The sequence below is a fragment of the Giraffa tippelskirchi genome, chromosome 3 (assembly GCF_054371585.1).
Source record: "Giraffa tippelskirchi isolate mGirTip1 chromosome 3, T2T-mGirTip1v1.2.pri, whole genome shotgun sequence".
Classification (NCBI taxonomy): Eukaryota; Metazoa; Chordata; class Mammalia; order Artiodactyla; family Giraffidae; genus Giraffa; species Giraffa tippelskirchi.
This window is the reverse complement of record NC_137277.1, coordinates 26,203,205-26,229,972: the sequence shown is the minus strand read 5'-3', so window position 1 is coordinate 26,229,972 and position 26,768 is coordinate 26,203,205. Positions and strand designations below refer to the sequence as shown.

Below are 26,768 nucleotides of genomic sequence, written 5' to 3'. Positions count from 1 at the left end.
TTGTGTGTGTCTCTCTGTGGGTCCTTGACATACTTTCCCATTTTATTACCCCCATTTGACAGAAAGAGAAACAGAAGCTTGGCGAGCTGGAGCGACTTGCCAGGATTGCCCTGGACATAGAGGCAGCACTGGCCTGACGCCCAAGGAAGCTGCTGCCTCCTGTCCTGGTCCTGATCTCTGGTTTCTCAAGGGCTGTGCTGCTTGTGGCAGTTGTTCAAACAGCCTCAATATCCTGGCACAAGATGGCACTTCATTTGAAGGGATGCAGCGCAAGGCCAGTCTCACTCCCAAGGAAACAGCTGCCAACAGATGACAGGCTTCACTTCCTCATGAAGCTGTGGGTTTCCAGTCTCAGGGAGTGAAGAAGTCTTTCTCAAAGTGAAAAGCTGCTATCAGTTCCTCACTCTGCGGCTGTGTGTGGCGTATCTGCCTCTCTGAATCTGACCCATTGTTCAAAGCCCAATTTAAATGCCACTTCCTCCCATGGAGACTTTTCTGATTTTTTCCTTTCTCCCAAGTTCCCCTCCCTGTCATGCTAGGTGTGACCATAGGCCACCAGACTCCTCTGTCCATGGAATTCTCCAGGGAGTGTGTTGCCATTCCCTTCTCCAGGGGATCTTCCCGGCCTAGGGACTGAACCCAGGTCTCTCACATTGCAGGCTGACTCTTTACCATCTGAGTCACCAGAGAAGCCCAGGTATGACTCACCTTCCTCCAAATACACTCACTTGCTGTGACTGTCCTTAGAGTTAAATAGTTGACCTCTCTGAGCCTTAATTACTAATACTTCCTTTGTAAAGTGGAAATAATATCTCCCTTGTAAGGCAAAAGTTAAAAGAAATAATATATGTAATATGTGTACAGTCCTAGACACACAGAATGCTCTTACATATGTTAGTCTGATGTTATCACACTCAAACGTACACCCACACAGGCCTGCACATTCACAGACAGATTTTACCTGCGTGTGTTAAGGCCCTTATTCTTTTTTCCTTCTATAATAATTATTTGTGTAGGTTCCCAGGGTAGGGGTAGAGAAATAGGGTGTAGTGAAAAGAAATAGGATTTGGAATAAAAAATTTGGGCCTTCCCGTCAAACATCTGTGTGACTGAGGTCAAGTTACTTCTCCCAAGTTACTTCTTCCTTCATAAAAGAGAGCTAACAGTAAAATGTGCTTCATAGTTTCCTCATGTACATTATCAAAATAAGAACGGATGCTCAAAGGCTTTAGAGACTGCCAAGTGCTAATGTATTGTTATCCAATTGCCCTTGTCTGTTTCCCAGAAGCCCAGAGCACAGTGCCTTGTTGGGGATGAGGAGAGGTGCACACAGTGATTGTTAAATGAGTAGGTCATAGCACTGACTTCATTCAGTCTTCATAGTTCCCCTCTGAGAGGAATTTTAATATGTCCATTTCAGAGATAAGCAAACTGAGATTTGCAGCGGGTAAAGTGCCTCATTCATTCATTCAACAGACCCCTGAATGAGCAATTACCTTGAATCAGATTCTGGGGAGGGAGACAAAAACGAAATCCCTGCCATTCATCACAAGCCAGAATGGAGGAAAGAGACATAAAGGAAAGTATAATACAAGGTGGATTATGAGTGACGGCTAGTATTTATTGGGTACTTACTGAGTGCCAGACACTGTCCTATGTGCTTCATGTGTTTTACTCCTTTAGTCCTTCCCAAACTCTATCAGCCAGGGACCATTATTACGCAAGTTTCTCATGTATCCGTAGATTAATGGTGATTGCTTAAGGTAAACCTCAGGGAAGTTTCCTGAAGGACTAGGAATTAACTAGGCAGAGAAGGTGGTGGGGAAGGCAGGGCCATTTCAGGAGAGGGAAATGCGTGGAGACCACCTATTGGAAGCCTCCACAGCATCCCAGGCAGGGGCCAGGGCTGGTCAGGAGGCTGCAGGAGCACGCAGGACTCAATGTAGAAATGAGAGAGGCCCATGTCCTACACGTAGCTATCTGAAGGGTTTTAAGCAAAGGCGAGACTTGGCTAGATTTTTAAAAAGATCATCTGGGCAGCTGGGTTGGGGGTGAATGGGAGGGAGAGAGATTCAGAGTAGTAATCCAGGCTCAAGTTGATGGTCGCCTGGACAAGGGCTTGGGGCAGTGAGGAGGAGATGAGAGAGGCAAAGTTTTCTGGATGATGATAGTTTGGGGATTGCTAAATAGAGGACAAAGAGTAATTTTGAAGAACACTCAGTTTCTGCTCCTAATCCAAGAGAATGGGGGAGATCTGATGAGGTCAATTTTGGATGGAGCCGTCTTCTGGCCTCCAGTCTGTTCGCCTCTTGACAGTACCAGCGATGACTGCCCGGGAACACGCCCTCCGGGCACCAGGAAACGTGGCTACTTCAACAGGTAGGGGAACTTAAAGCCTGAACCCCATTCCCCGCCCCGCTCCCGCCCCCCTCCCCCTCCCCCTCCCGCTACCACCCCGCCACCCCCCCGCCACCGGCGCTGGCGGCAACAGCGAGGCGCCATCCTGGGCGCCAGAGGGCGCTCCCTCACACGCTCAGACCCCTCTGGCCCAGCCCGTCTCAGTGGCCGCGGAAGGTGACGTGGACACGGAAGTGGTCGTCGTCGCGGTGGCACCGGTGGGAGCAGGGCGCGGGGCTTAGAGTGCGGCCAGCGGGCGGACGGGCGGCGGCGGTCTCGCACCAGCAGTGGCGGAGGACGCAGGTGTTGTCGGTTGGGTGCGAGTCCGGTGAGGTGACCAGCGACTTCTCAGCTCTTCCCCTGCCCGTCAGTGCCCCGCAGCTGGGTCCCGTTCAGCCGGCGTCACCATGACCAAGGCCGGTAGCAAGGGCGGGAACCTCCGCGACAAGCTGGACGGCAACGAGCTGGACCTGAGCCTCAGCGACCTGAATGAGGTCCCGGTCAAGGAGCTGGTCAGTACAGTCCCGCAAGGCCCGGGCGCCCACCGCGACTGGCGCTGGCCCCTGCTGCATAGGTCGCCTCCTTTTCCATGCCTCAGTTTCCATGGCTTAAAACAGGTTGGGGGAGTGGGACTAAGTCCCCGGGGGGGCCTCGCCCGGCTCCAGTTTTCTTCCTGAGATGTACGCGTGTCACTTGGGCGCAATTCCAGAAGATGGGAAGGAGCTGCTTGTCTGGCTATGGACTTTTTAAGGGTGAGGAGTGAATCTCCTCCCCCCCGCCCCCCCCCCCCCCCCATTTCAGAGGCTTTCACAGCGTTCAGCTCCGTGCCCGACCCAAAGTGAGAGCCGTTGGAGCGTTTGCTGGATGTATTCGGAGAATGAATGAACAAATGAATGAATGACTCGGTCCGAGTAGGCCTCCGGGTACTCCTGGGTGTGGCCCAGACCTGACTTTTCTAAGAAGTCAGCAATCCCAGCTGGCTGCCCCAGCCCTGAGGCGTCCTTCCTTGAAGAGAGTGAAATCTCACTGCTTGGTTGGCAAAGTTTTCCCAACTCTGAAACTGGCGGGAATATGCGCCTCTGTGGCCCACCTCTCCATCCACCTACTCCCACATCTCCAACTGGGAAACAAGCCTGAGGCCCCAGGGACATTACAAAACTAGTTTGTTGCCAAAGTGGAGTTGGATGGTCTATCCCTGCTATGCCCACCTAGTTCCCCACCCACATCCCCCACAGTAGCCTCACTTTGGATGACCTGCACTTTCTTCACTGCCTTTAATGAATTACATTTACCTTTGGCACTTGGCCCAGTTTTCCCTCCACCTTGGCTGTGTAATATGGAGATTAGAATGGGATTCCTAGTTCATATATCAGCTTCATTGCTTAATAGCTGAGTGCCCTTGGCAGGCTGGTTAACCTTTAAGCCTAGATTTCCTCATTTATAAAATGGTGATAGTTGTTCCCGTCTCATGTTCTTGCCTGGAGAATCCCAGGGACAGAGGAGCCTGGTGGGCTGCTGTCTATGGGGTCACACAGAGTCGGACACAACTGAAGTGACTTAGCAGTAGCATAGGATTGTTGGGAGAATTAAATAAGATTGTAATGTAAAATACTTGGGAGGTAGCAAATACTGATGCATGTAGCTATTACTGAGGTGTTCTTCCCAGTGTAATATCTCAAACGTTTTAGGTGGTCAAACCTCGTTCTTGGGACTTTCTGACATTTGGAAAGTGCATGTTGGCCCTGTGTCCTTAACTGAATATTTGCCTTCTTCCCCATGTTTCAGCCTGGCCTTAGGACTGATGTCCCAAATCATTTACCCCAAGCATCTGGTTGGTGCAGCACCACCGTTGGGAGAAAGAAGGGTCAGTTTTGCTGAGTCTTTCCAGCCTGAACCCCATGGGAAAATAGCTGGGCTAGAAGAGCCTTGTTTTCACTCTGCATTCACTCATTCATTTAGTCACAAGGCTATGTTGAGTGCCTGGAAGATTCTGAACTGGAGAATATGGCAATCACAAAGCTATATTAGACACAGTCTCTTTCCTGAAACCTAATAAGGACAGTGCTAGAGAGAATATTAAAAGTGCTATGGAGAATTTCTAAGAACCTGTTTTTTTTCTTGGATGTTTCACAGCCACATCCTTACTCTTTGCATTCTTCTCTAGGTCATGGTTGACTGGCTTAAGTTTCTTTTTGTGTCTCCAGGAACATTATACTTTAGTATTTTGTTTTTACAAGGCTTTTTCTAATTGTGGGAACTTTCTCTGGAAAATGCTTCATTAGCAAATGTCACTGAATTGTTCCATGTGTTGATCTGACATTTTGTTCTCATTCCCTTCCTAGGCTGCCCTCCCAAAGGCCACCATACTGGATCTGTCCTGCAATAAACTGACGACTCTACCGGTAAGGCTGTCAAGCAAGCATGATTTCTTTGAGAGTCCTGATGCTTCTCCTTCCTGTCTGGGGGGATCATGTCATAAGACATAATTTCAGGATAGGCCTGCAGGCAGGCTACCACCAAGTTGGAGTGTGTTGCAGGTAGAGTGGGGTGGTTTGTCTCAGTGGGAAGGGAAGCAAAGTAGAGACCTCATTCTTTAAGAACAGTGGGAAAACCAGGTCACTGAAAACTAAAGTCAACAGGATATTGGCTGAATTGTTTATTGGGTTCATCTTTTTTTCAGCCTTATTTTATTCCTTCAAAAAATAGTTTATTTCCTTGTTGCAATAGAAGAGGCTACAGTCTCTTTTGTAAGTTTCTCTGCATTCTAGAGAGAAAGCTTTTCTGAATAGTCTCCTTGTGCATGTTTTGATGGGGAACAGGAGAAAGTGTGTTTTTGTAGAACTATCATATCATTATCCTCCCAATACTTGAAATACAGTTTTGTTTAGCACATCCAACCTAATACTTTTGGCTCTCCTTGTACAACTTCTCCCAGTTCTCCTTTTGCTCCACTTGTGAATTATTCAGCCCTGCTCAACCTCTCCTGGGTACTGGTTGGTCTCTCCTCCATGACAGTGATCCTTCACTGTCAGGCCTAAGTTTGTTGTCATCGTTGCCTTTTCTGCCCATTATTCTGGCTTTGTCACTCCTTGCCATATTCTTCTGGCTCTGGCTCAGGAATCAAGTCTCAGAAGTTGGCAGTCTCTTCACTGGATCATTAGTCCATTTCCATCTTGGTATTCTCCTGGGCCTCACTTATCATCTATAGCATCTTCCTGCAGCTCATCAAGATTTGTTCCTAACACTGGAAAAAAGCATCTGAGATTCCACTTCTTCCAGGAGTATTTTATATCTAGTTAAAGAAGGGAAGCAATTCCTTGCAGCCTGCTGCAACTTTGTCAGATTGTCATGGCACCGCCAATTCAGTCTGAATTTGTTCAATTGTCATGCGTTCTCCTGAAGTGTAGATCCACTGGCATTTACAGGTTTCCAGAGAACACAAATGGTGTGTCATTAGCTGAGGTTGGAGCATCACTTCAGATAGGTGCCGAGCAAAGGCTTAAAGACAAGAGGGATGTTTTGAACTGTGCCAAAGAGCCAGGATACGAGTAGGATGGGCCCCAGCCTTAGTCAGTCATTCAAAGAATAGTAATGTGCTAGGTGCTGCAAAGAACAATGAAGAATAACACTGGCTACACAAAGAACAGGGGCTTTCCAGGTGGCACAGTGGTTAAGAATCCAGCTGCCAATGCAGGAGATGCAGGTTTAATCCCTGGGTCGGGAAGATCCCCTAGAGTAGGAAATGGCAACCCACTCCAGTATTCTTGCCTGGAGAATTCAGCGGACAGAGGAGCCTGGAGGACTACGGTCCATGGGGTTGCAAAGAGTCGGATGCAGCTGCACACATGCACACAAGGAGCGCTTGATCTTTTTAGCAAATTGGATGGTCACACCGTGCTTGGGCAGCTTCTATGAAAGTTGAATACAATGTGCTGTTGACGACAGGTCAGAGAACCGAGGGTGAAGGACCCCACACTTACTTGGTGGCTGCTTCCAGCTCAGTCTTTTTGCACCTGGCTCACTGCTCACCACCAGGAGCGACGCTTGCTATCTCCATTTTCACTCAAGTTGGAACAGCTGGTACAAGACAGAGTTGGGGTTTGTGCATAGATGCCTCTGACTTGGGGGTTCCTAGACTGTTATGTCACAGTGAGCCCAAGGCTTAGGTGTTCTCTCTTTTTGTCCTAGTCGGATTTCTGTGGCCTCACACACCTAGTGAAGCTGGACCTGAGTAAGAACAAACTGCGGCAGCTGCCAGTGGACTTTGGCCGCCTGGTCAACCTCCAGCACCTGGACCTCCTCAACAACAGGCTGGTCACCCTCCCTGTCAGCTTTGCTCAGCTCAAGGTAACAATTCATGACCCAGTGTTTCATAGCCAGGTGTGGCAGAGGGCTTGGGAACTGAGGGAGCGTGGCTGTGAGAGGCCGACAGGAACACCGCTTTGTTGTCACAGCCTCAGGTGGCTTTCCCTGTAACTGGAACACAGAGGGCTTTCTTCCTGCTCATTTTGTTCCACTTTGAGGGACTCTTCATGTGTGCTTTGGCTTACCAGCCACTCTGCCCCATCTCTTTAGAGCCTGAAGTGGCTGGACCTGAAGGATAATCCCCTGGATCCTGTCCTGGCCAAGGTGGCAGGGGACTGCTTGGATGAAAAACAGTGTAAGCAGTGTGCCAACAAGGTAAGCAGGAGCTCCCCAGTGGCGCCTTCATACATTCCCCTGGGATTTGCCTCTTGTTTTTCTCTGCCAGGGCACCTGTAGCTGTGTGTTTTTAAAACACAAACGTCTCTAAAATATGTCTACTATGAGTCTATCAGGCAAAGGCACCTTTGTTTCTCTGTTTATAAGCCTAGAACAGTGCTCCCTTCTGCTCTACTGCCATACTTCTGTTCTTAGAAACCAGGACCTGGCATGATCCAACACTGTACTGTTGATAGTTGTTCATATGGAGCAGAAAGGTTAGGGACTGTGGCCTTTCTGAGTAAAGTTATTAGAGGAATTTTGAAAATAAAGATGTTGTTAATGTTTGTAAGTTTATAGCTGGAAACAGACACATCCTGGGCAGACTTGGCATTTGATTTCAATTGAGTCATCTGACATAGGAGAAAGGAACTAACTGGCAGCCTGGAAGGCAAACATTTCCAATAACCTTGAAGGTGCTTTACATTGCTTAAGAACAGCACTGTACCCACCTCTCAACAATTGTAGCTATAGTCATTTTTTTCCCTGCAGCTTTAGAACGGGTTGCTGCTGCTTCAGTTGAACACCAGATGACTTGGCTATATGTTTAGGGGGTGTTGTGAACAAAAAAGGATTTAACTTTAAATGCTAGATTAATGTAAGTGAAATGTGTATATGATGGGTTCTCTGTATGAATCTCAGGAGTAATGGCCTTTTTTTTTTACCATTAGCTCAGGACTTCTTAGATAGTCTGTATCACCCATTGTTACAAGAAACCAAATGCAACATCAGTGCATCCAAGAAGCCAAGGCAACAGTTTGCCCTCAGTGGGGAACAGTACAAGTGATTAGTGAAGTCCTGTTCTGAAAACTCTGTGCTTTAAGGGTGATGTCTGTTCTGAAGACTAACAATGGCCACCATTGACTATTCTTTTGTCTTACGTGCTTTGCATGTTTCATCTTGTAATCCTCATAACCCTGGGAAGTAGGTATTCTTTTTGTATCTCTTACATGAGAAACTCTGAATGCACAACATCTTTGATTTCTTTGCATGTTTTATCTCCTAATCCTCATAACCTTGGGAAGTAGGTATTCCTTTTGTATCTCTGACATGAGAAACTCTGAATGCGCAACATCTTTGATTTATCCATTTATTCATTCAACTAATAATATATTAAACCAAAGAAGATCCAGATATTCTAGTTTTCTACCTATAAAAATAACTTTTATTGAGTGTAAAGGTCTTTAGTATTCACAGATATTCACCAGACAGAGCTTCTGGGAGCACGGTGCATTGTGGATGTGGTGAGAAGCCATGTTCCTGGCCCCACTGCCCAGAGCTGTCTCCTGTCCACACTTTTAGGCACATACAGGAGTGGTGTGGGTCAATCAGAAGGAGGTTACTTGTCTCCAGGAGTTAGTTTAGGTCTTGCCAGCTCTCACCCTGTGGCTACATAGTAACTGATCTATTTGGTTCATAGTAAAGCACCTTTTAAACATAATTTGTTAGTTCAGTAGAAATCATCAACTGGTTATTACCTGCTGTGGACTAGGATAGGTAGACAAAATCTACCCTCCAGAGGCTCCAGAGGAGCCTCGCCCATTTCTGAACAGGCTGTGTGGTCAGATAACTAACTCCTCATGTATTGTAGCCAAGCTAAAAGGGGCAGCTCTTAAACATTCCAGTTCCTTACTTACCCAGCTTTTACCCAACTAAAACCAACTGCATGGTTGCTGCTCATATAAAATTCAGAGTTCAGAGTGAGACAGGGACTTGGGCCACACCTCTCCCCATCATGCTTGACCTTCCTCCAGATCCTGTAGCCCTGTGCTGAGCAGCCATTTTTAAGTAAGCGTAACTGTTCTGGAGAGGGCTCAGACGGTGCACTGTTGGTGCTGGTCCTGGCTTACTCAGAACAGGGTTCCTGTGGCTTTAAGCCAGGTTCCTGGAGGGAGTGGCTTTTGCAGGCCTGCCCCTGAGCCCCTCTTCCGATAGATGTAGCCATGTCTGAAGTTTCCATGAAGAAAGATGTTTACATTTGAATACATATCTAGTATTCAGTAGTGAATAGTCTAGTGCATTCGTGAAACAGACAGTTAAGACAATTTGCTGTCTTAATTTAGAATGCTTTAGGTTTTCTTCTCTTATTAATACAGTCAAGAAGTTAAGGTAAAAAAAGCAACAGTGCTTAATGAGCACATATAATGCCTTACTCTGAGAACTCTCCTGCCTCTGTGCACTGGAAGGAAGAGGGACAAGCTCTGGCCTAGGCCTAGGAACTCGGGAGACCTGCACTCTCTGCTTTGCTACTTTCTAGCCACGTGACATCAGAGCCTGGGTTTTCTTTCTTACCTTTACAATAGGCATCCAGTCAGTTGTTCATCATACCTGTGCCTGTAATTAGCTAAGCTCTGTGCTTACCTGCAGAGCTAAGGACAATAGTCCATACCCTTAGGGAGTTTACAGTCTAGGACTGAGATGGGTAAGAAAACTCCCCATAAGTGGGAGGAGGGGAACCTGAGGCAGCCAAAGGAGGGGTTGGACAGGAAGGTGTCTTAGTGGAAATGCTGTCCCTGCACAACACAGAAGTTGCTGGGAGAATTTAAGAAGTGACTGTAAATGGCAGAACTTTTTACAGATTCCAATTGGTATTGTATTTCACAAACTTTTTTTCCTGAGCTTTAGTGAACTGGGCTCATATGACTCTTCTCTGACTAAGGTTGGTGCAGTGAGGACACAAGGGTAGGATTAACTCCATTAGCTCTGCACTGCTTCCAGGGCTCTGGTAATCTGGGCTCCTGAAAAGAGCAGTCTCTTGAGATTCCCCTGAGTGAAGACAATTACATAGAGTAGTTCAGTGCCCTCCTCTCCCTTTGCAGGTGTTACAGCACATGAAGGCCGTGCAGGCGGATCAGGAGCGAGAGAGGCAGCGGCGACTGGAAATAGACCGAGGTAGGTCGCCACCCCTCCTCTAGTCATCTTCCAGGTCCTTATCCCAGCCAGCTGGTTCTCATGCTTAAGGAGCTGGGATCCAGGAGAGGAGCCCTTCAGGGCAGTAGGGAATAGTGTGGTGGTAGATGGCAGCATCTCTCCAGTCCCAGCTTCTCCACTGAGGCCCACAGTCATATTCAACTGCTTGTCTTTCTGTCTGCTTAGACGGTTAGTAAGTATCTCAAATTAAGCATGGCTAAACCAGATCCCCTTTAGTACCTCCTACTGCTCCCCCATAATGGGAAGTCACCATCCTTATTCAAGCCTGAAATTGGGAAAATGTCCATGATTGCTTTCTTCTGTTACTCCCATGTCCAGTCTGTCAGCTGTGGAACCTCCAGTGCCAGTCAAGCTTCCTTCCGGTGGACTGCCACAGTACCTCCTGGCACCATGCCCTGGCTCATACTTGTGCCCTTTCCACACAGCAGCCAGATCTTTTTAAAACATAAATCAATTCTGCTACTATTTGGCTAAACCCTCTCATGGCTTCCATTTGAACTTAGAATGAAATTCAAAGTCAGTAACATGGCTGACAAGACCTGCCATGCCCCAGCCTACTTGCTTCTCTGTCCTCATTCCACATGCCAGGGAGAGAGTACAGTTACCCTCAGCCACACAAGTCTCTGTTATTGCAAAACACACCAAGTACAGTATCATCTTAGGGGCTTTGCTTGATTTCCTTTTTCCTCAGATCTTTATGTGGCTGTCTACTGGCTTCATATGGTCCCTGTCTCTGCTCAGATGTTGCCTTAGGTTAACCATAACCCTTCCAGAGCCACTCAAACTAGAATTGCCAACCCACCTGCCACTCTCTATCATATCCTTGATTATTTCCTTTATGGCACACATCACTTATCTTTTTTTTTTTACTGTTTGTTTACTTGTTTATTGTTTGTCTCCTTCTCTAGAAAGCAGATCACTTAGGCACTAGAGCCTGACTTTTCTTCACTGCTGTATCCAAGCACTTAGAACAAGGCCCGGCACACAGCAGATGCTCTGTTGATGGCTAACTTCTGAGCCCCCTTACTGGAGGACTCCCATGGTTAGAGGGACATGTGTAGTGCTGATTATAGGCGGGCCCTGAGATCAGAACCCCCGAGTTGTGACAGTCCCTTGTACATGCATGGCCACTGTGCTGCCTGTGTTTACTGTGACTGCTGCTGCTTTTGCCTCCGAATAGCACATGTTCTCTTAAGGCTGGGCAGAGTGTGTTCTTGGCATTCTTGGTTGCCCATCTGGAACTTGGAGTTTGTTTACACGTAGAAAAGCAGTGGGAAGCTACAGTGCTAACACTACTACCATTCAGATACATGACAGTTCAAATAGGCTTTTGAGCCCTAAAAGGACATTTAACCACCATCTGTGGCATTCTGGCTTTGGAAAAATGTACTTCAGTCTTTCAGATAACTTATTTGGAAATGCATTTTTAGAAACCAGTTATTTGTAAGGTGGGTGCATCATATGTAAACATACTTGAGCTGTGGAATAAATCTGAATGTTATATAGACTCCTGAGTTGAAGTCTAGAGTACCCTCTGACAAGCTATTAGTTTTACTTTTTCAGGAAAACATTTCCAACCTTTCTAACTCTGAACCTGAATGCTCACTTTTTCATCCTGCCCTCCCATGCCACATTCATTTCCAAAGCTTGAAAAGATGAGAATCCCACAGAATCAACACCTCCCTCCTTTCCTCTGCTCATAGTTGAGTTGTGCAAGGCTGCAAATGGCTGTGTCTCAGTTCTAAAGGAGCACCAGACTCATCACTCATACTTTTCTTATGCCCCTCTTGCTATATCACCCTACTCTTTCTGTTGCTTGTGGCTAGAAACCCCTTAATAAGAATCCATTGGGCAAACCCTGAGAGCAGCTTATTGTATTTTAGGGAGGGCTTACTTCCCAGAGAACAGAAAGACATGTGATCCACCGCATTAGGGGAAGGGAGCCTGAATCCATATTAATTACTTGGGATAGCACACTGGAGGTGTGTGAGAGAGGCCACTTTGGGGTATACTTTCTCGTAGAGGCTGAGAAGAAGTGGGAGGCCAAGCAGCGAGCTAAGGAGGCTCAAGAGCGGGAACTGCGGAAGCGGGAGAAGGCAGAAGAGAAGGAGCGCCGGAGAAAGGAGTATGATGCCCTCAAAGCAGCCAAGCGGGAGCAGGAGAAGAAACCTAAGAAGGAAACAAACCAGGCCCCGAGTAGGTTTTTCTATCAGTCACCGGGTTCCAGGAGGGGTGTGGTGACAAGATGGCTTAGATTTCCAGGCATAGCTGAGTGAGTGAGTGAGTGAACAAGCTTACAGACCTCGTCAGGTACAATGTACTCTAAAGTCTGGGAGTAACTTGGAGGATCCACTTACAAGGAATGGGAACCCTCCTAGTGCCCTGACTGGTTTGTTTTCCCAGTGTCACGTGTTTGGATCAGATGTGGCTGAGAACATTTCCAGAACAGGGAGTTGCACTTTTTCTAAAGGTTAGATTCTAAAATCACCCAGAAAGGTGAAGACTGCGTATGGTCACATTACTCTTAGAAGTCCCTTCAATCATCCAGCAAGTGGACTGGGCTCCTGAGTGTGGTGCTGTCTCAGTGGTGCCAGCATGGCCTGTGATTTTCTTTCCAAGTTGGACCAGATCACTCTTTAGTGAACACCAGAAGAATTATGTGGCCTGCATTCAGGAAGCCATGTCATGTAAAAAACACATTAGTGTTTTGCCTGAGTGTGTCCTATTGGATTTGTGTAGCAATGTGGCTCCATGTATAAGTGAGGATTGTATATCTTCTGGGCCAAAAGGGGCCCCTGAGGGAAAGGCACCTGAACAGGGAAGCTCTGTGGGGAGGGGAGGCCTGTGCCTGTCCCTGCTTGCCCCCCACTGGCCTTGAGCAGCTCACCCAACCTCACCGCCATTTTTGTTCCCTCATGTAAATGAGGATCATACCTCCTTACAGGGTTATGATAGGATTGAGAAAAACCTCTGACTGGATCACGTAGTTCTTGGTATATGGGTGTTCAGTCAGGTTTTTAAAAAATTTGCCTAAAAATCTCAAAATCAATTTTTTCCCCTAATTTTAAATATATTCATTGCAGAGAATTTCTGTATATATCAGAGAATGGCAATCACCTGTAATCCCATTTCCAACATTAATCACTGTTGCCAGTATGTTTATATATTAGAAGTATTTATAAATTTTGAACCTGTTTCCCCAAATGGGCAGCACTCTATCCATGCTTGACACCTCCTGATGAAGCCCTCCCCTTGGCCCTAGGGGCCTGCATCATTGGCATGTTATGGAGGAGAACTTAGGACCCTGGGGACTATATGCTACATGAGACATCCAGAATGAGTCTGTTTCTAGTCTACTCCATGAGATCCAAGGAGATCCAAGGGAGAAAGTTCATGTTTCAATCTCTGCATAGCAAAGTTTTGAAGAGCTCAAGTCTTCTTGCAAATGTGTTCTCCTAAGGGCCTGGGGAGTTTTCATCAGAGCAGAGGGGTGTCAGTGGATGTGCATGGAGGAGACTAGCGCTGACTATAGTGTGCCTCTCCTTAAACTGCCTGAACTCCTTCTACTATGACTCTGTCCCTCCAGAATCTAAGTCCGGCTCTCGCCCCCGTAAGCCACCACCCCGGAAACACACTCGATCCTGGGCTGTGCTGAAGCTGCTGCTGCTGCTGCTGTTGTGTGTGGCTGGTGGGCTGGTTGCTTGTCGGGTGACCGAGCTGCAGCAGCAGCCCCTCTGCACCAGTGTGAACACCATCTACGACAATGCTGTCCGGGGCCTGCGCAGCCATGACATCCTCCAGTGGGTCCTGCAGACCGATTCTCAGCAGTGAGCTTGTCCTCAGCACCTGCTGCCTCCCAGCCTTGGAGCTTGGATTCCTATGGAATTGGGTTCTGCCGGACACAATCTCTTTTTAGTGTCAGACCTACCTGCCATCATCAAATGGCTGCCGTTTGGTACTTGAGACCTCCTCTTTGTAAGACTTCTTTGTTCCTCAGTCAGGGTTCCCTGGTGGAATAGGGAGAAATAGGAGGTGGGGACAGTTACCTGCATGCTTAAAAGAATAGGCTTCGGGTAGGGGGAGAGCCTTTTCTAGTTGTTATACAAAGCTGTGTAAAGGCAAGACTCGTTTCTACTAAAGGTCAGCTGTCACTACATTTATACTTTTGTATGTCACAGACCCTTTCTTTCATTCCTCCCTGGGGAGCCAGGGCAGATCAGGAGGCAGTATGTTATTGGGGACTAGGGGAACACCATACTTGGCAAATCTCATCTAAATTGGGGGGGGAGGGGCATACCTATTTTTTAAGGATCTCAGACATTCAGATATTTTAACAGCCATACAAAATCTTGGGCTGTGACAGGACTTCCAGATCATCCAGTCCAATGTAACACTTGTAGACAGGGAGACTCAGGCTTTCCATGACTTGCCTACAGTCTTCCAGCTAGTTTGGGGCAGAACTGGATTCCCATGCTGGTATCTTTTTTTGCATCATTTTACCTTCTTTATAATGTCCTGAGTAAACAAAACTTACACCAGAATTGGGTGTCTCTTGGCTGGAGTATAGAATCTCTCATGGGAAATGGATTTATGACCCATAAATAGAAATCTCATAGCCACAAGGGTCTTGGGCAGCTCCTGCAGTCCTGCCACAACTTATGTGGCTTCTATAAAATGGGTACAGTCCAGGCTCCTGGCATCACTTTGAGAACATTAATCCCTTGATTGCCAATAAACAAGAAGCTGGATCCTTGCAAAGCCGCACTGTCTGTGACAGCTCTGTTACATAATTGGTGTGACTGACCACCACATAGGCAACCTGAAAACTAAGCTTCATAAGAGACTTGATGTTTAGAATTGATCCTAGACATCATGGAGTTTAAAAGTGGTACATTAACGACTAGTATGAGTAAGGACAGCACTGTCCACTCCCTTTATCTGCCAGAGTCAGCATTTTCTTGCTCTGTGGCCTCCTTCACCTCTTTTCACTACATCAGAAATGGCCATCATGGTGCTCATTCACAGAATACTCGTAATTGAAAGCTCCTTGCCTTTCCCCAGGAAGATTGAGGACCTGTCGTGTTCAGAGACAGTGGGGTCCAGCTTGTCAGCACCAGTGGCCCATGGATAGCACAGACACTTGTGACTGTCCTGATAATGGAAGAAGACTCATTCTTTTCTCCCTCAGGGAGAACTGCTGCGTAGGCCCACACCTTGTTCAGAATCACTACACATTCCTTTATTTTTCCTCTAAGCTCCAGAAGAACCAATGGTACAAATGCTTTATTAAACACAGGACATAAAATGAGATTAAGAGAATACAGAAGTCAGCAGTGACTGAATCCCCGTTCCTTGGCTGGTTGAGAGCTTCAGTGGGTGGGAGGAAGGCAAGAGTACATCCAGCCTCGTCAGGTCACTGGCTGAGGGCAGTTCACTTGTGACCTGGAGATTTCATGCTGGGGTACTTTTGGATTTCTGCAATTATTAAATACATGTCTGAGTGGTCTGTCTTTGTTCCTTTGTATTTTTGAGGGCTGGCTGGGGCAAGGGCAGGGGCGGTTCATACATGGCAGTCGACTTGCTAGGAGAGGAAGGCAAATGTAAGCATCTCGGCCTCCACCCCAGGTGGGCAGGTAGAGACACTATCACAAATAGCAACACCAAGGAAAGCCTGTTGTGGGCAGGACCCAGGCTTGTGCTGCAGGAAGTGCTCCTGATTCCTCCACTGTAGTCATGCTGCGAGGTAGGAGCAGCGGTGGAAACCAGCTTTTCATCTTCTTCCTGAGGGCTGGCTTCAGTCTGCACTGTCTAAGGAGAGATCTGGCTGCAAAGCTGTCATCTGAAGGTAGATACGCCTGGACAGCTCTGGTCCAACACGGCGCAAGGTGGCTGTCACGCCTTCCCCACGGCGCACCTGTAAGTCTGCGAGCAACTTCTGGCGTTCTTGCTCAGAAAAACACCGCTTATAAGCCTGAAAGTAGTAAATGACCTGTTAATACCACACCATCCACAGCCATTCTTCATCTATGAACAGAGGATGGGAAGCTTGTGTTGGAGGATGAGAATCTGTCCTCCCTCCCTGATCAGTGTTGACTCTGATCTCAGACCCACACTGTTGACTTACAAGGCATTCTTGGGCCCTCACCAGTGCTGTCCATGGAAACTGGGAGTCCACTAAGGCCACAGCACACTGGGCAGTGACCCCTGGAATAGCATACCTGGATCAGGGCCTGTGGGGAGGGATAGGCGTCCACAATGGCACTGGCCATCTCCAGGCTGACCCGGTTCAGCTGCTGAATCTGTCTCCTCCAGACCAGTGCAAGTCCCCTGCCAGAGCGGTCCACTTTGGCCCCTCCAGCCCAGTCACTCTCCAGGCAGAAGGAGAAACTAGTATGATCTCGGAGCTTCCTGCAAACAGTGCAGTTGAGGATCTAAAAGTCATGCATTTCTCTGCTGCACTTGTCCCTTTAACTAGGAACTTAAAACCTTCCACTGACCTTGGAAGAGGTGTGCACAATGTTCCACCCAAGCAATGCTAGTTGCTTAAAAACTAACTAGATTCCCTTAAAAACATTTACTCCTTTTCATTAAAAGAGAAGTTTCCACAAAGTTACCAGATTCTTGCTTATGTTGAGATTGGGCTCCATTTGGGGAGGCAGTGTGCACAGGTGTAGGCACAGGGGACTGGGTATCAGGCAATTTAGAGTCTAGTTCTGGTTCTTCTAATTTGCTTGGAACTTTGACAAGTTGGTCTCTTCAGGCCTCGGTTCCCTCAGGTATAAAACGAAGGACTCGATTGTCTCTCAGGTCTCATTAATTTTAAGTTCTGACTATGAACAGCCCTTGAGCTAAGTAGGCTAAAAAAACTGTTTTACAAAAGCTTGTTTCATTGTGACCTGATCTGCAATGAATCCTGGTAACTTGGCCCACTGATAACCCAGTACGAATCTGCAGAAAATAAACTTACATGTAAGCTAAAGTGTTAGTCACTCAGTTGCACTCACTCGACTCTTTTGCAACCTCATGAACTGTACCTCTGTCCATGGAATTCTCCAGGCAAGAATACTGGAGTGGATTGGCATTCCATTCTCCAGGGGATCTTCCCGACTCAGGCAGTGAACCCAGGTCTCCCACACTACAGGCAGATTCTTTACCATCTAAGCCACCAGGTAATCCCTACACATATAAGCTAAAGGAGAACATTTTAAAGGGACCATGCTTAAAGGCTCCTTCCAAGAATCCCCAGGGTTAAGTCAGCTGCTTCTGCCTCAAGCTTGAGCAACAACAGACAGGCAGCAGTTAGGGGAAGGAGACATCTTCTTTGGGTACCAGAATCACTGTAAAGGACAAGGCCCAGCAACTGAGCCAGGACTTGACGGGGGCACTCACTTGAAGGGCGCTTCAGCCACGGCCTTTGTGAACGCGCATGCCAAGTCAGCCAGCTCTTTCCAGCTCTGCACAATTCGAGCCTGGGCTTCTGTGTGCAGCTGCAGATCTACCAGTGCCTAGAAACCCCAAAGCAGGATGGACTGGAAGAGTATGGAGAGACCAGTTTGAAACTATTCTCATCTCACTGTTCACTGAAGCTACACCCCATTCCCTTGGCTCCGTTTGGCCCTTCTTTCCTACGTAGTGCCAGGGCAGAAAGTAGTGTCCAGCAGGCATTTTACTCTTTAGCAACTCAAGTTAGATCAGAGTGGGTGCCCACGCTGATTCAAGCAACAGAAGTTCTTACCTCTTCCATATCTACCCTGGTCACCATGGCCACTGTGTTGGCCTCTGGTTGTTTCTGCTTCTTCTTCTTCTCCTTGGCCTGTTCTCTATTTGCCACTCTCTGTTTCCTTCTTAGAGGATTCGGAGCACTGGAGCAGGGGAGGAAATCAAAAGTACAGCAGCTCCAGGCTGAGCTCAGGCAGAAGAGGTGTGAGAAGGCTGGACCAGAGAGTCACAAAGGGCCAGTAGGGATGTTGTTTTGCAGAGGGACCCAGATCTGGGATGAATAAATTCATCCCTGTTGGCCTAAGAGCTGCCCCTTTTAATACTAAGTCTTGAGGACAAATCCAAACCTGAAGCACTTCTCTGGATCCACAATCACCAGTGACAGATCTTTCCCAGCTGTTCTTGCTGTGATGTCAGTCACAAAGCTCCGAAGTGTTTCCTTCCCTTCCTCAGTGCTGCCCAGACTTCCCTGCACGAAGAGGCAGAAACTGCATAAAGGCCTGCTCCCTAGGGCCAGCCCTCTGCCTGGCCTCAGCACCCACCCCTTTGGTACCCACCTGCTTGAAGTGATAGATCATGGACATAAACACCTCTGCCAGGAGCAGCACCAGAACCATGGGCTCTTCCACCCAGCCCTCCTTGCCATTCTGTTAAAGGACACAGAACCCCGCAGAGGGAGGTAGGTCAGCAGGTGCTCAGCACCTGTGAGAGAAACCCAGGCCTTCTGGGTGAATGACTTCATCCCCATTGGCCTAGTCCATTTTGCAGTATCCTTTTTCTTCTGGAATGAAATCATGGTGGCAAGAAATAGTAACCCATGATTGTCCCTCCCAGTCCTCAATGGTTCAACCTCGGTGTACTGCACTTTAGAAGTAGTGAATATGAAAGGGGCATTAGTGAGTTGAAATAGGCTGAGAAGTAACTGCCAATATTCCATGCACTCTGAATTGGGGAATGGAGGGTAGGAAACTCTTCTGAAGAATATGGAACAAATATGTAATTTGGGCTTTGAGGGTAAATGTGAAGTATGAGCTGAGTGGCTCTTGGAAAGGAATAGGTCTTGTGTGACAAAGATAAGAATCACCAAGGAAACTTCGGTCTGTGAGAGCACCACTCTTTCACGACACTAAGGCATAATCAAACAAAGCCAAGGTCACATAATGGTCCACAATCCTACAGTACAGTATTAACCAATCTGAAACAGCAGCACTACCCCAGATGGAGAAACTGAGTAAAAGCTGTTATTACATGAGGTATGGTGCTGTCCCTTGTAGTTTCCTTGCACCCTGCCCACACCTTGAAAAACAGCCCTTTATTAAACCCTCCTCAAATTTAGACTAAGCTGAGTTTGCCATCTGCTTTCCAGTTGGGGCTTTGACTGAGATATAGCCTTTAGAATAAAAGCATACTTAATGCTGTAACTCTAAGGAGGAGGAGAGAGAGCAGCCAGAAAACCCCTACCTCAGAGGGCCCAGCCTGTCTCCTCCACGTGAGGCTGCAAGGCACAGCCTGCGCCTCAATCACACAGCAGCAATCCATGGACTGCAGGGCTCCGAGGAGCTGACCCCCACCTTCCATCTGTAAGAGCACTGCAACAGATGGGAAAGGGACTGTCAGCAGAGCCGAAAAAGCAGTTGACCCAGCAGGAGAGGAAGAAAGATGCCTATACGACCTGGATCTAGCAGCACAACGATCTGCTTTAGGCACTCCTCTGGCCTCTGAGCTTTCAGCCTGTTAGCCAGGGCTACCTTCTTCCTCCTTTCCTGTTGCCCCTGGGTGTTTTCCTTCTGGCTTGCTCGTCCCCACCGCTGGCATCCCTGTGTGCTTCTCTTCTGGGCCTTCTGACTATACTTGCATCTCTTCTGAGGCAGGGGCACCTCAGCATTTGTTTTGGTTATTGTCAAGCTGTTGCTCTGGACAGAGCAGGTAGTTTGGTAGCCTGGCAGCTGATGGCAAGGATTGTCTACCACAGGGTCCTTGTTATCTGATGCATGCCTCTCTGAGGTGCCACGGAGGGGAATATCACGGATCTTTGTAAGCGGCTGTTTTTGCCAGTCATGTGACGCTCCTTCATTATTTTGATGATCCAAAACCCTTTCAAATGGGGAGCTGGATTTTTCAGGGCTCAGCTGTTTGTGAGTCAAAAACTTACAAATAAGCCTCTCAGCCAGGGGCATAAATTCCGCCTCATTCTCACTTCCACTGCTTAGCACACTGACTGGCTCTGTTTGTATGACAGTTTCAGCTGTCTCTGGAACGGGTGGTGGATCTTTCAATTTTGGTGATGGACAGGAGGCCTCAGAATCTGAGATGTCAACCACTACAATCTTCTCATCCTCCTGAGGCTGCCTCCTCTTTATTGAAGACGGTTTCTTCTTCAGAAAGGCAAATGTTGGCAGCTCCTCAGAGTCACTCTCACTGGAATCCAGTGAGAGTGATGACTTCTTTACAGCCATCAGTATGTGCAATCAGATTAATTCCCTGCAATGAAAAGAGAGATGAGACACAGACTGTAGCACTGAATTCAGTCCAGATGTTGTGTTCTATGGCCAAGCTTTATGGAAATAAATGATATACAGAGAAATGAAGAAACAGAGAAATGGAACATGGTCCAATATGATCAATCTGGAACTCAGAACAGCTATGTCTGTAGTCTAACAGGAACCCTCCTCACATCCCTTCTAGGTCAAGGTGAGGTATAAACAAAGTGGAGGTTACTATTAAAAAATGTTAATGAGGTAGGAACAAGACCCAATACCACCTCTTTACTGATCTCTGCATGTAAAACGGAGATATCAAGAGTCATTCTTTTTTAACTGAGATATCACTCACATACCATAAAATTTGGTCCTTTTAAAATGTACACAATTTAGCAGTTTTCAGTATATTTGCAAGGTTGTATCACCATCACTACTATCTAATTCCAGGACACTTTCATCATCTCAAAAAGAAATCCCATAGCCATTAGGCAGTCAGTCCATTTCCCCTTCCCTGGAGTCTCTAGCAACCATAAACCTACTCCTGTCTCTACAAACCTACCACATATTCTACACAGTTCACAGAAATGGAGTATGTGAACTCTGGTGACTGGCTTCTTGGCATGTTTTCAAGGTTCATTTACGTTGTAGCATGTGTCAGGACTTCATTGCTTTTTATAGCTGAGTAACACTTCACTCCATTGATGTGCCGTATTTTGTCTATCCATTCATTTGGTGGACATTCTGTTTGATTCCATTTTCGACCATTACGAATGCTGCCATGAACATTCACTTTCTAATTTTTGTGGGGGATGCTTTCAGTTCTCTTACAGAAATATCTAGGGTTGCAATTGATGGGTGGTGCACAAGACAATCTGAACATACTAACACTGCAGCATGAGCCATGTAACCTCTCCCGGCCACGCTTTTTCAGTAAAACAGGGATAGTCATATTACCTACTTTACAAGGTTATGAGAAGTTAGAACAAATTTTTTTCTTAAGTAATTCATCTATAGAGCTTAGTACTGTATCTGGCACGCAGGAAGTGCTCTGTAAAGTAAGCTGAACGACTAGGGAGGGACCTCCCTATCCCCGCTCAGGCCTCGGTTAAAGTGTTAGTCACTCAGTCAGTCGTTTCTGACTCTCTGCGACCCCATGGACCTTCCGAACCCAGGGATCGAACTCGGTTCTCCTGCATTACAGGCAGTTTCTTTACCGTCTGAGGCATCAGCCTCGGTAACTCTGGCAAATACGGGTATCGGACAAGCAGGCCCCTGCTGAGCTCGCTCCACGTCTCTCCCGCAGGCACAGGGCGGACAGCTTGTCCACACGCGGCGGCACAGGCCGCGGCCACCAAGCCCCGGCAGACCCTGGCTAAGGAAGTATGCTCTGCACCGCCGGCCCACCAGCAGCCCAGCCCAACAGCGCTCACCAGCAACTTGTCGCGCCACTCTTTCGTCTGCCACGCAGGACCCGGAAAGAGATCTCCCGGTAGCGGAAGCACAACTCTAACACCGGAAGCGGGAGTACGTAAAACATGGCGTTGGCGATGCTGGCGTGGAGGAGCCGGACTGCTGGTAATCGGACGCCGTGGCCGTTGCGGGGCGAGGGGTAGAAATGCAGTGGAGACCTTGCAGGGAGCCTGAGGGTGGAGGCGGTACCCCGTGGAGGAGCCTGGGGGAATGAGGAGACTGGGGGAAATGTGCGGGGGCAGTAGTTGGTCACGTGACGGCTGGGGCGTGGAGCACGTGACCTTACCTGGACTGGCTTGCTCATACAGTTTCCCTTGCTGTTGTTTGCCGCCTCCTCTGTCTGGGTTTCTTTGGATCCCTTCATCTACAAAAATAGATTGCTATCGTTGGCACATTGGCGCTCAAAAAGTTAATCCGTTCGTTCAGTAGACTGAGGTCTGCATTTGTGCCCGACACTGGTAGGTGTTGAGGATCTCAGCAGAGAAGATGAAGACAGTCTTTAGCCCCAGGAGAGCTACTTGTAATAAATAAGCCAGTAGATAAGCACATAAATAAAATTGTGAATCATTACAGGTGCTGTGACCGAGAGGGGAAAATGTGTCTGTGTCTTTTCTTTTAGGTTGGGTAGTCAGGGAAGCCCTCTGAGGAGGTAACATATAAGTTAAGACCTTAAGGATGGTGGGAGGCCTGGTTTTGTGAGAGAGTGAGGGGCAAGAGAATGATTTGATCCAATTTTCCATTTTGAGAAGGAAGCTCTTGCTCCTATATGAGTTTAAAAGGAGTAGGAATAGAAATGAAGAAACCAGATGGGAAGTAGTAACAGTAGACCTGATGAAAGTTGGTTTAGTCAGGATGTTGGTGTCAGTGAACTTGGAGGGAAATGGGTGGATTTGAGATCTGTTTTGGAGATAGAATCCCGAGCTTGCTGGTGGACTCCCTCCATACGTGAGGTTAGCGAAGGGAAGGAATCTACAATGACTCTTTGACTTCTGCCTGACCAACTGTGTAGGTGATAGCATCATTTTCTTTGAGGAGGATGGGGTATAGGGTGAAGTGGAAAGATTTGTGAATGAGATAAGGTAGGTAAAGCCAAAGTCCAGTTTCTCAACTTTAGTGAGTGAACAAATGTACAGGTGTTTAAAGGTAGGTAGATCCTGATGCTGGGCATTTAATATGTTGTCTCTCTTAAGTCCTTATCTCTGGTCCTTTGCCCCAGCTAGTCTCTGTTCTAATTAAAACTTCAGAAACCTAGGTTTTAGGAACTATGAACTGACAGGGTCCAGGGTCACACAGGGCTTCTCTAAAGACTCTGGCATGACCCTGATTAACACAGCTGTATCTGGAGACCTGAATGCAAGGATTACCAATCCTGGGCTTGTCATATAGCATAGGGCTTCCATCCTGGTCAGCATGAATTTTAGTTCACTTTCCTTTTTAAAATAAATACCATTGAGCACTTTGGAATGAGTACGGAGAGGTCAGATTAACAAGGGCATGGTTATCAATCAGTCTTCCCTATGCTTAATGGGCTTGCCAAACAAAGGAACCCTTTGTTTGAACTGCCTTCTGAACTGCACAGGAGCCTGTGGGACCCACCCTCAGAGAGGCTGCCGTTTTTGTTTACAAGTATCTGGTGTGCTATGGATAGGTAGATGGCTAAGAAAGTGGTGGGTGAGGTCAAAGCAGGAGCCTCTCTCTGGGTGTTCCGTTGTTGGGCTTTGTGGTCTGGCCCCTCCACAGTGCATGGAATCTTGAGGGCGTAATGGTGAGTGAGGCTGAAACAGGCAGCTCTGTGATGTCCTCTTGCTGGCTTCTGCTTCTGTGGTTTTGTTTCTCCTCAGTAGGACTGCATGTGTCAAAACCCAGGGCACATGGTATTTTTTTTTTTTCCCCTTAATATTTTACTCCCTCCTCCGAACCCTAGGCCACACACACAACTCATGTAGCGCTTACACTGTGGACAATATAAGGACTTCAGACATTCCCTGAAAACCCACACAGTCAAGGGGCATTTCTGCTCACGTACTTCACTTCCCCTGAAAACGCCCCCTGCCGCCTCTCAGCTTAGCAAATGGCGCACTGAGGCAAAGAACGAGAATCTCCTGGGAAGCCTCTCTGTTTGAACAACATTTCTGTTCTCTGTGCAGTTACAGCCCTGCTGAGCCCCCCTCAGGCTACAGCTCTTGCTGTCAGATATGCATCCAAGAAGACAGGTGGCAGCTCCAAGAACCTTGGTGGAAAGTCTCCAGGCAAACGCTTTGGCATCAAGAAAATGGAGGGTAAGGGTGTGCTTTGCCTTCCACTTCCCACTTAGCAGCCTCCCTTGCTGCCCCGGTGTTCCTCTGAAGAGCAGGCAAACCACACAGGTGCCTGGCCCTGTACTCTCCACGTTGATTACCAGAACATTTAGTTCCAAATTAAAGAAGCAGATAAGACATGAGGCAAGGTGAAGGGGCGGAGGAACAGCAAATAGGTGGGAACCTTGGCCATGTGACTGGAGTGAAGGTTCCTAGGGAGGGGTTGCGGGCTGCTTGTGTCAGACTCTCTGGGAGTTGGTCCTTTGCAAGGCTGGGTCTAGAGGTTGGTATGCAGCATTTGGGCCAGGAAAAGTGGGGGCTACTGTGTTTTCTTAGCAGTTTGCTGTCTGCCTCATTGTCGGCACCCAAAGGCAGCCCACTTGTGGACTTCTCTTCTAGGTCACTATGTTCATGCTGGCAACATCCTTGCGACTCAGCGCCACTTCCGCTGGCACCCAGGTGCCCATGTAAGTTGCTTAGTGCTTCCCTCCCACCCCTACTTTTTCTTCACCTCTCCATGCTCCTGAGCACAGTAATTATAACAGTTGCAACTGTTGGGTGCATACCAGATGCCAAGCATCATGCTGATTCCTGGGCCTGCATTATCTTATTTCATCTTTACTCCCATCCCAAGGGTAGGTAGGTATCATCTGTACTTTATAGGTGGGATGCCAAAAACTTAGAAAGGGGGTGGTGGGGTAGTGACACAGCTGGGATTTGAACCGGGTCTGCTGACTCCCAGGTCACTTTTTTGCCTTGGTAATAGTATCAGCCTCGTTCTCTTAGGTCTCTTTTCTAACCCCCATTTCTTGGAAGAGGAGATTTGTAGTGATTTAAGATATTTTTTTAATCTTGAGAAACTAATTTCAGTTTATTCGTTTTTTCTTATTTTTAAGAATTCCGCCTTTGCATAAAGTTGTTATTAGGTGCCTGAAAGATAACTTGAATTTAATAAAATAGGATTCAGTATATGGGCCAGAAATTAGGTCCATACCAGGCAGGAATTTCAACATCAGCAAGTTAATATTACTTGCTAAGGTAGGAAAGTTTTTTAACACAGATCTATGCTCTATTCTTTACATTGTTTAAAATGTTAGTTTAGTTTCCTCTGTGATCAATTCCCTCCTCCCTTCTTACCTCTTTTTTGGCAATTTTAGTAGGCACAGAAAGACTGATAACCTATAATTATTTCAGAGATGCTAATTTGTATGTGAATTGACTGTGTAGTAACTTTTGTTTTTTTAGAACTCGAGACATTCAGTATGTGGCTATGTTTATTTTTAGTTTTACTAAAATAATGACAATAATAAAAACTAATATATTTTCACCTGGGCAGTATTTTAAGCTCTTTCTGATTATTAACTCAATTTAATTCTCAAGATGACCCTATGAAGTAGTTAATATTTATCCGTATTTTGCAGTTGAAAAAAGTGAGACACAGTGAAGTAAATTAACTTGCTCAGATCACACAGTAGTAAGTAGTAGTGCTGGGATTTGAACCAGAATCTGTTCTTTTAATTTGAGAGATACTGAATAATGCAGGACTGCCTGGATAAAACTTGCCACACATCTAATCTCAAGTTCGATAAAAGAAAAAAGCTAAGATATGTATAGTTAATAATATGTATATATTTAATAAACATTTATTTTAATCTCTTCACTCATATTTCTCACCTGAAAATCAGGTTTAGACATAGTACCTACTTCACAAGGTGAGAATTAAGTGAGTTAATGTGTATAATAGTGCTTGGAATAGTGCTTACACACACTAAGTATGACACAGTGTTAGCTTATATCATTACTTTTGTTTAATTAGCATATGCATTATCTATATAGCTTTGAGCCTAAACTTCACCACATAGATGAAAATGTTGCGTCAAACTAGTATTATGTTAAGCCTCCCAGAAGCAGGCTCCCAGGAGCAGTGATTAGACCTTTTCCTGGGCCTGGTTTGGGCATCTGTCCAGTGTGGCTTCTGGCCACCTGTACAGATAGAGGTCCAAGCATTAGCCCTCAGGGAGTGAATAACCACTCGGATTGGCTGTTGGAGTATTCTTTTCCCACTTTTGTCATAGAATCATTACCAAGCCCAGAGGGAAAGGGAGCCTTAGATAGAGCTTTCTGAGCCCTCCCTTTTGGCCCCAGGGCCTGAATCTTTGTGAAGAGTCTGTCCTAGAGCCCTGGGATGGGTCCCCCTGGCTGTCCAGCTGATTACTCTGTGTGTTGCAGGTGGGGCTGGGAAAGAAGAAATGTCTGTATGCCCTGGAGGAGGGGGTAGTCCGCTACACCAAGGAGGTCTACGTGCCCAGTCCCAGCAACTCGGAGGCTGTGGATCTGGTCACCAGGCTGCCTGAGGGGGCTGTGCTCTACAAGACTTTTGTCCACGTGGTTCCTGCCAAGCCTGAGGGCACCTTCAAACTGGTAGCTATGCTTTGACCTCCCGGTTGAGGCCTTTGGAGCCCAGGTGACAGGAGAGGATGGTACCAGACGTCATCAAGAGTTGGAGTGATGACAAGGCCTCCCAGTGAAGAAGTCTGCTTGGTGGTGACTGCAGGAGACTCTGAAGTGACTGGCAGAAGCCCTTTGGGAGACCTGATCTGGGGCCAACAATAAAGTTAGCTGGAGTTGAGTTTCTGCTGTTTGGGGACAAACCTGGATGGAGCGGCATACTGATCTGTTTATTCATGTTCTCAGGTGTAGACAGGGGAATGAGAAGAGGGGACTCCAGAGGAAG

The 26,768-nt window shown here is 47.1% G+C and overlaps 3 protein-coding genes across 4 annotated transcripts; 2 read left to right on the top strand and 1 right to left on the bottom strand.

Moving 5' to 3' along the window:
• The first annotated feature begins 2,581 nt into the window (after positions 1-2,581).
• Positions 2,582-15,574, top strand: LRRC59 (leucine rich repeat containing 59). Of its 2 annotated transcripts, none has more exons than XM_081583209.1 (7): positions 2,582-2,909; positions 4,740-4,799; positions 6,586-6,744; positions 6,973-7,077; positions 9,957-10,029; positions 12,091-12,264; positions 13,655-15,574. In XM_081583209.1, exons 1-7 carry the CDS (start codon positions 2,805-2,807, stop codon positions 13,897-13,899), a joined length of 921 nt encoding a protein of 306 aa, XP_081439335.1. In that variant the 5' UTR covers positions 2,582-2,804; the 3' UTR covers positions 13,900-15,574. The 2 variants fall into 2 exon arrangements, with proteins under 2 accessions (XP_081439335.1, XP_081439336.1); XM_081583210.1 differs by having other exon boundaries at positions 2,582-2,913.
• Positions 15,286-21,726, bottom strand: EME1 (essential meiotic structure-specific endonuclease 1). Its single transcript, XM_081583203.1, is given in 10 exon segments — positions 15,286-16,039; positions 16,287-16,476; positions 17,458-17,573; positions 17,804-17,953; positions 17,955-17,970; positions 18,135-18,256; positions 18,345-18,425; positions 19,243-19,376; positions 19,460-20,268; positions 21,698-21,726. Coding segments are annotated over 9 exon segments (1,770 nt in total). The 5' UTR covers positions 20,244-20,268; positions 21,698-21,726; the 3' UTR covers positions 15,286-15,862.
• A 49-nt stretch (positions 21,727-21,775) lies between these two features.
• Positions 21,776-26,663, top strand: MRPL27 (mitochondrial ribosomal protein L27). Its single transcript, XM_081583211.1, has 4 exons — positions 21,776-21,842; positions 23,885-24,016; positions 24,434-24,501; positions 26,264-26,663. The coding sequence occupies exons 1-4, from the start codon at positions 21,803-21,805 to the stop codon at positions 26,468-26,470; spliced, it is 447 nt and encodes a 148-aa protein (XP_081439337.1). The 5' UTR covers positions 21,776-21,802; the 3' UTR covers positions 26,471-26,663.
• Positions 26,664-26,768: the final 105 nt, after the last annotated feature.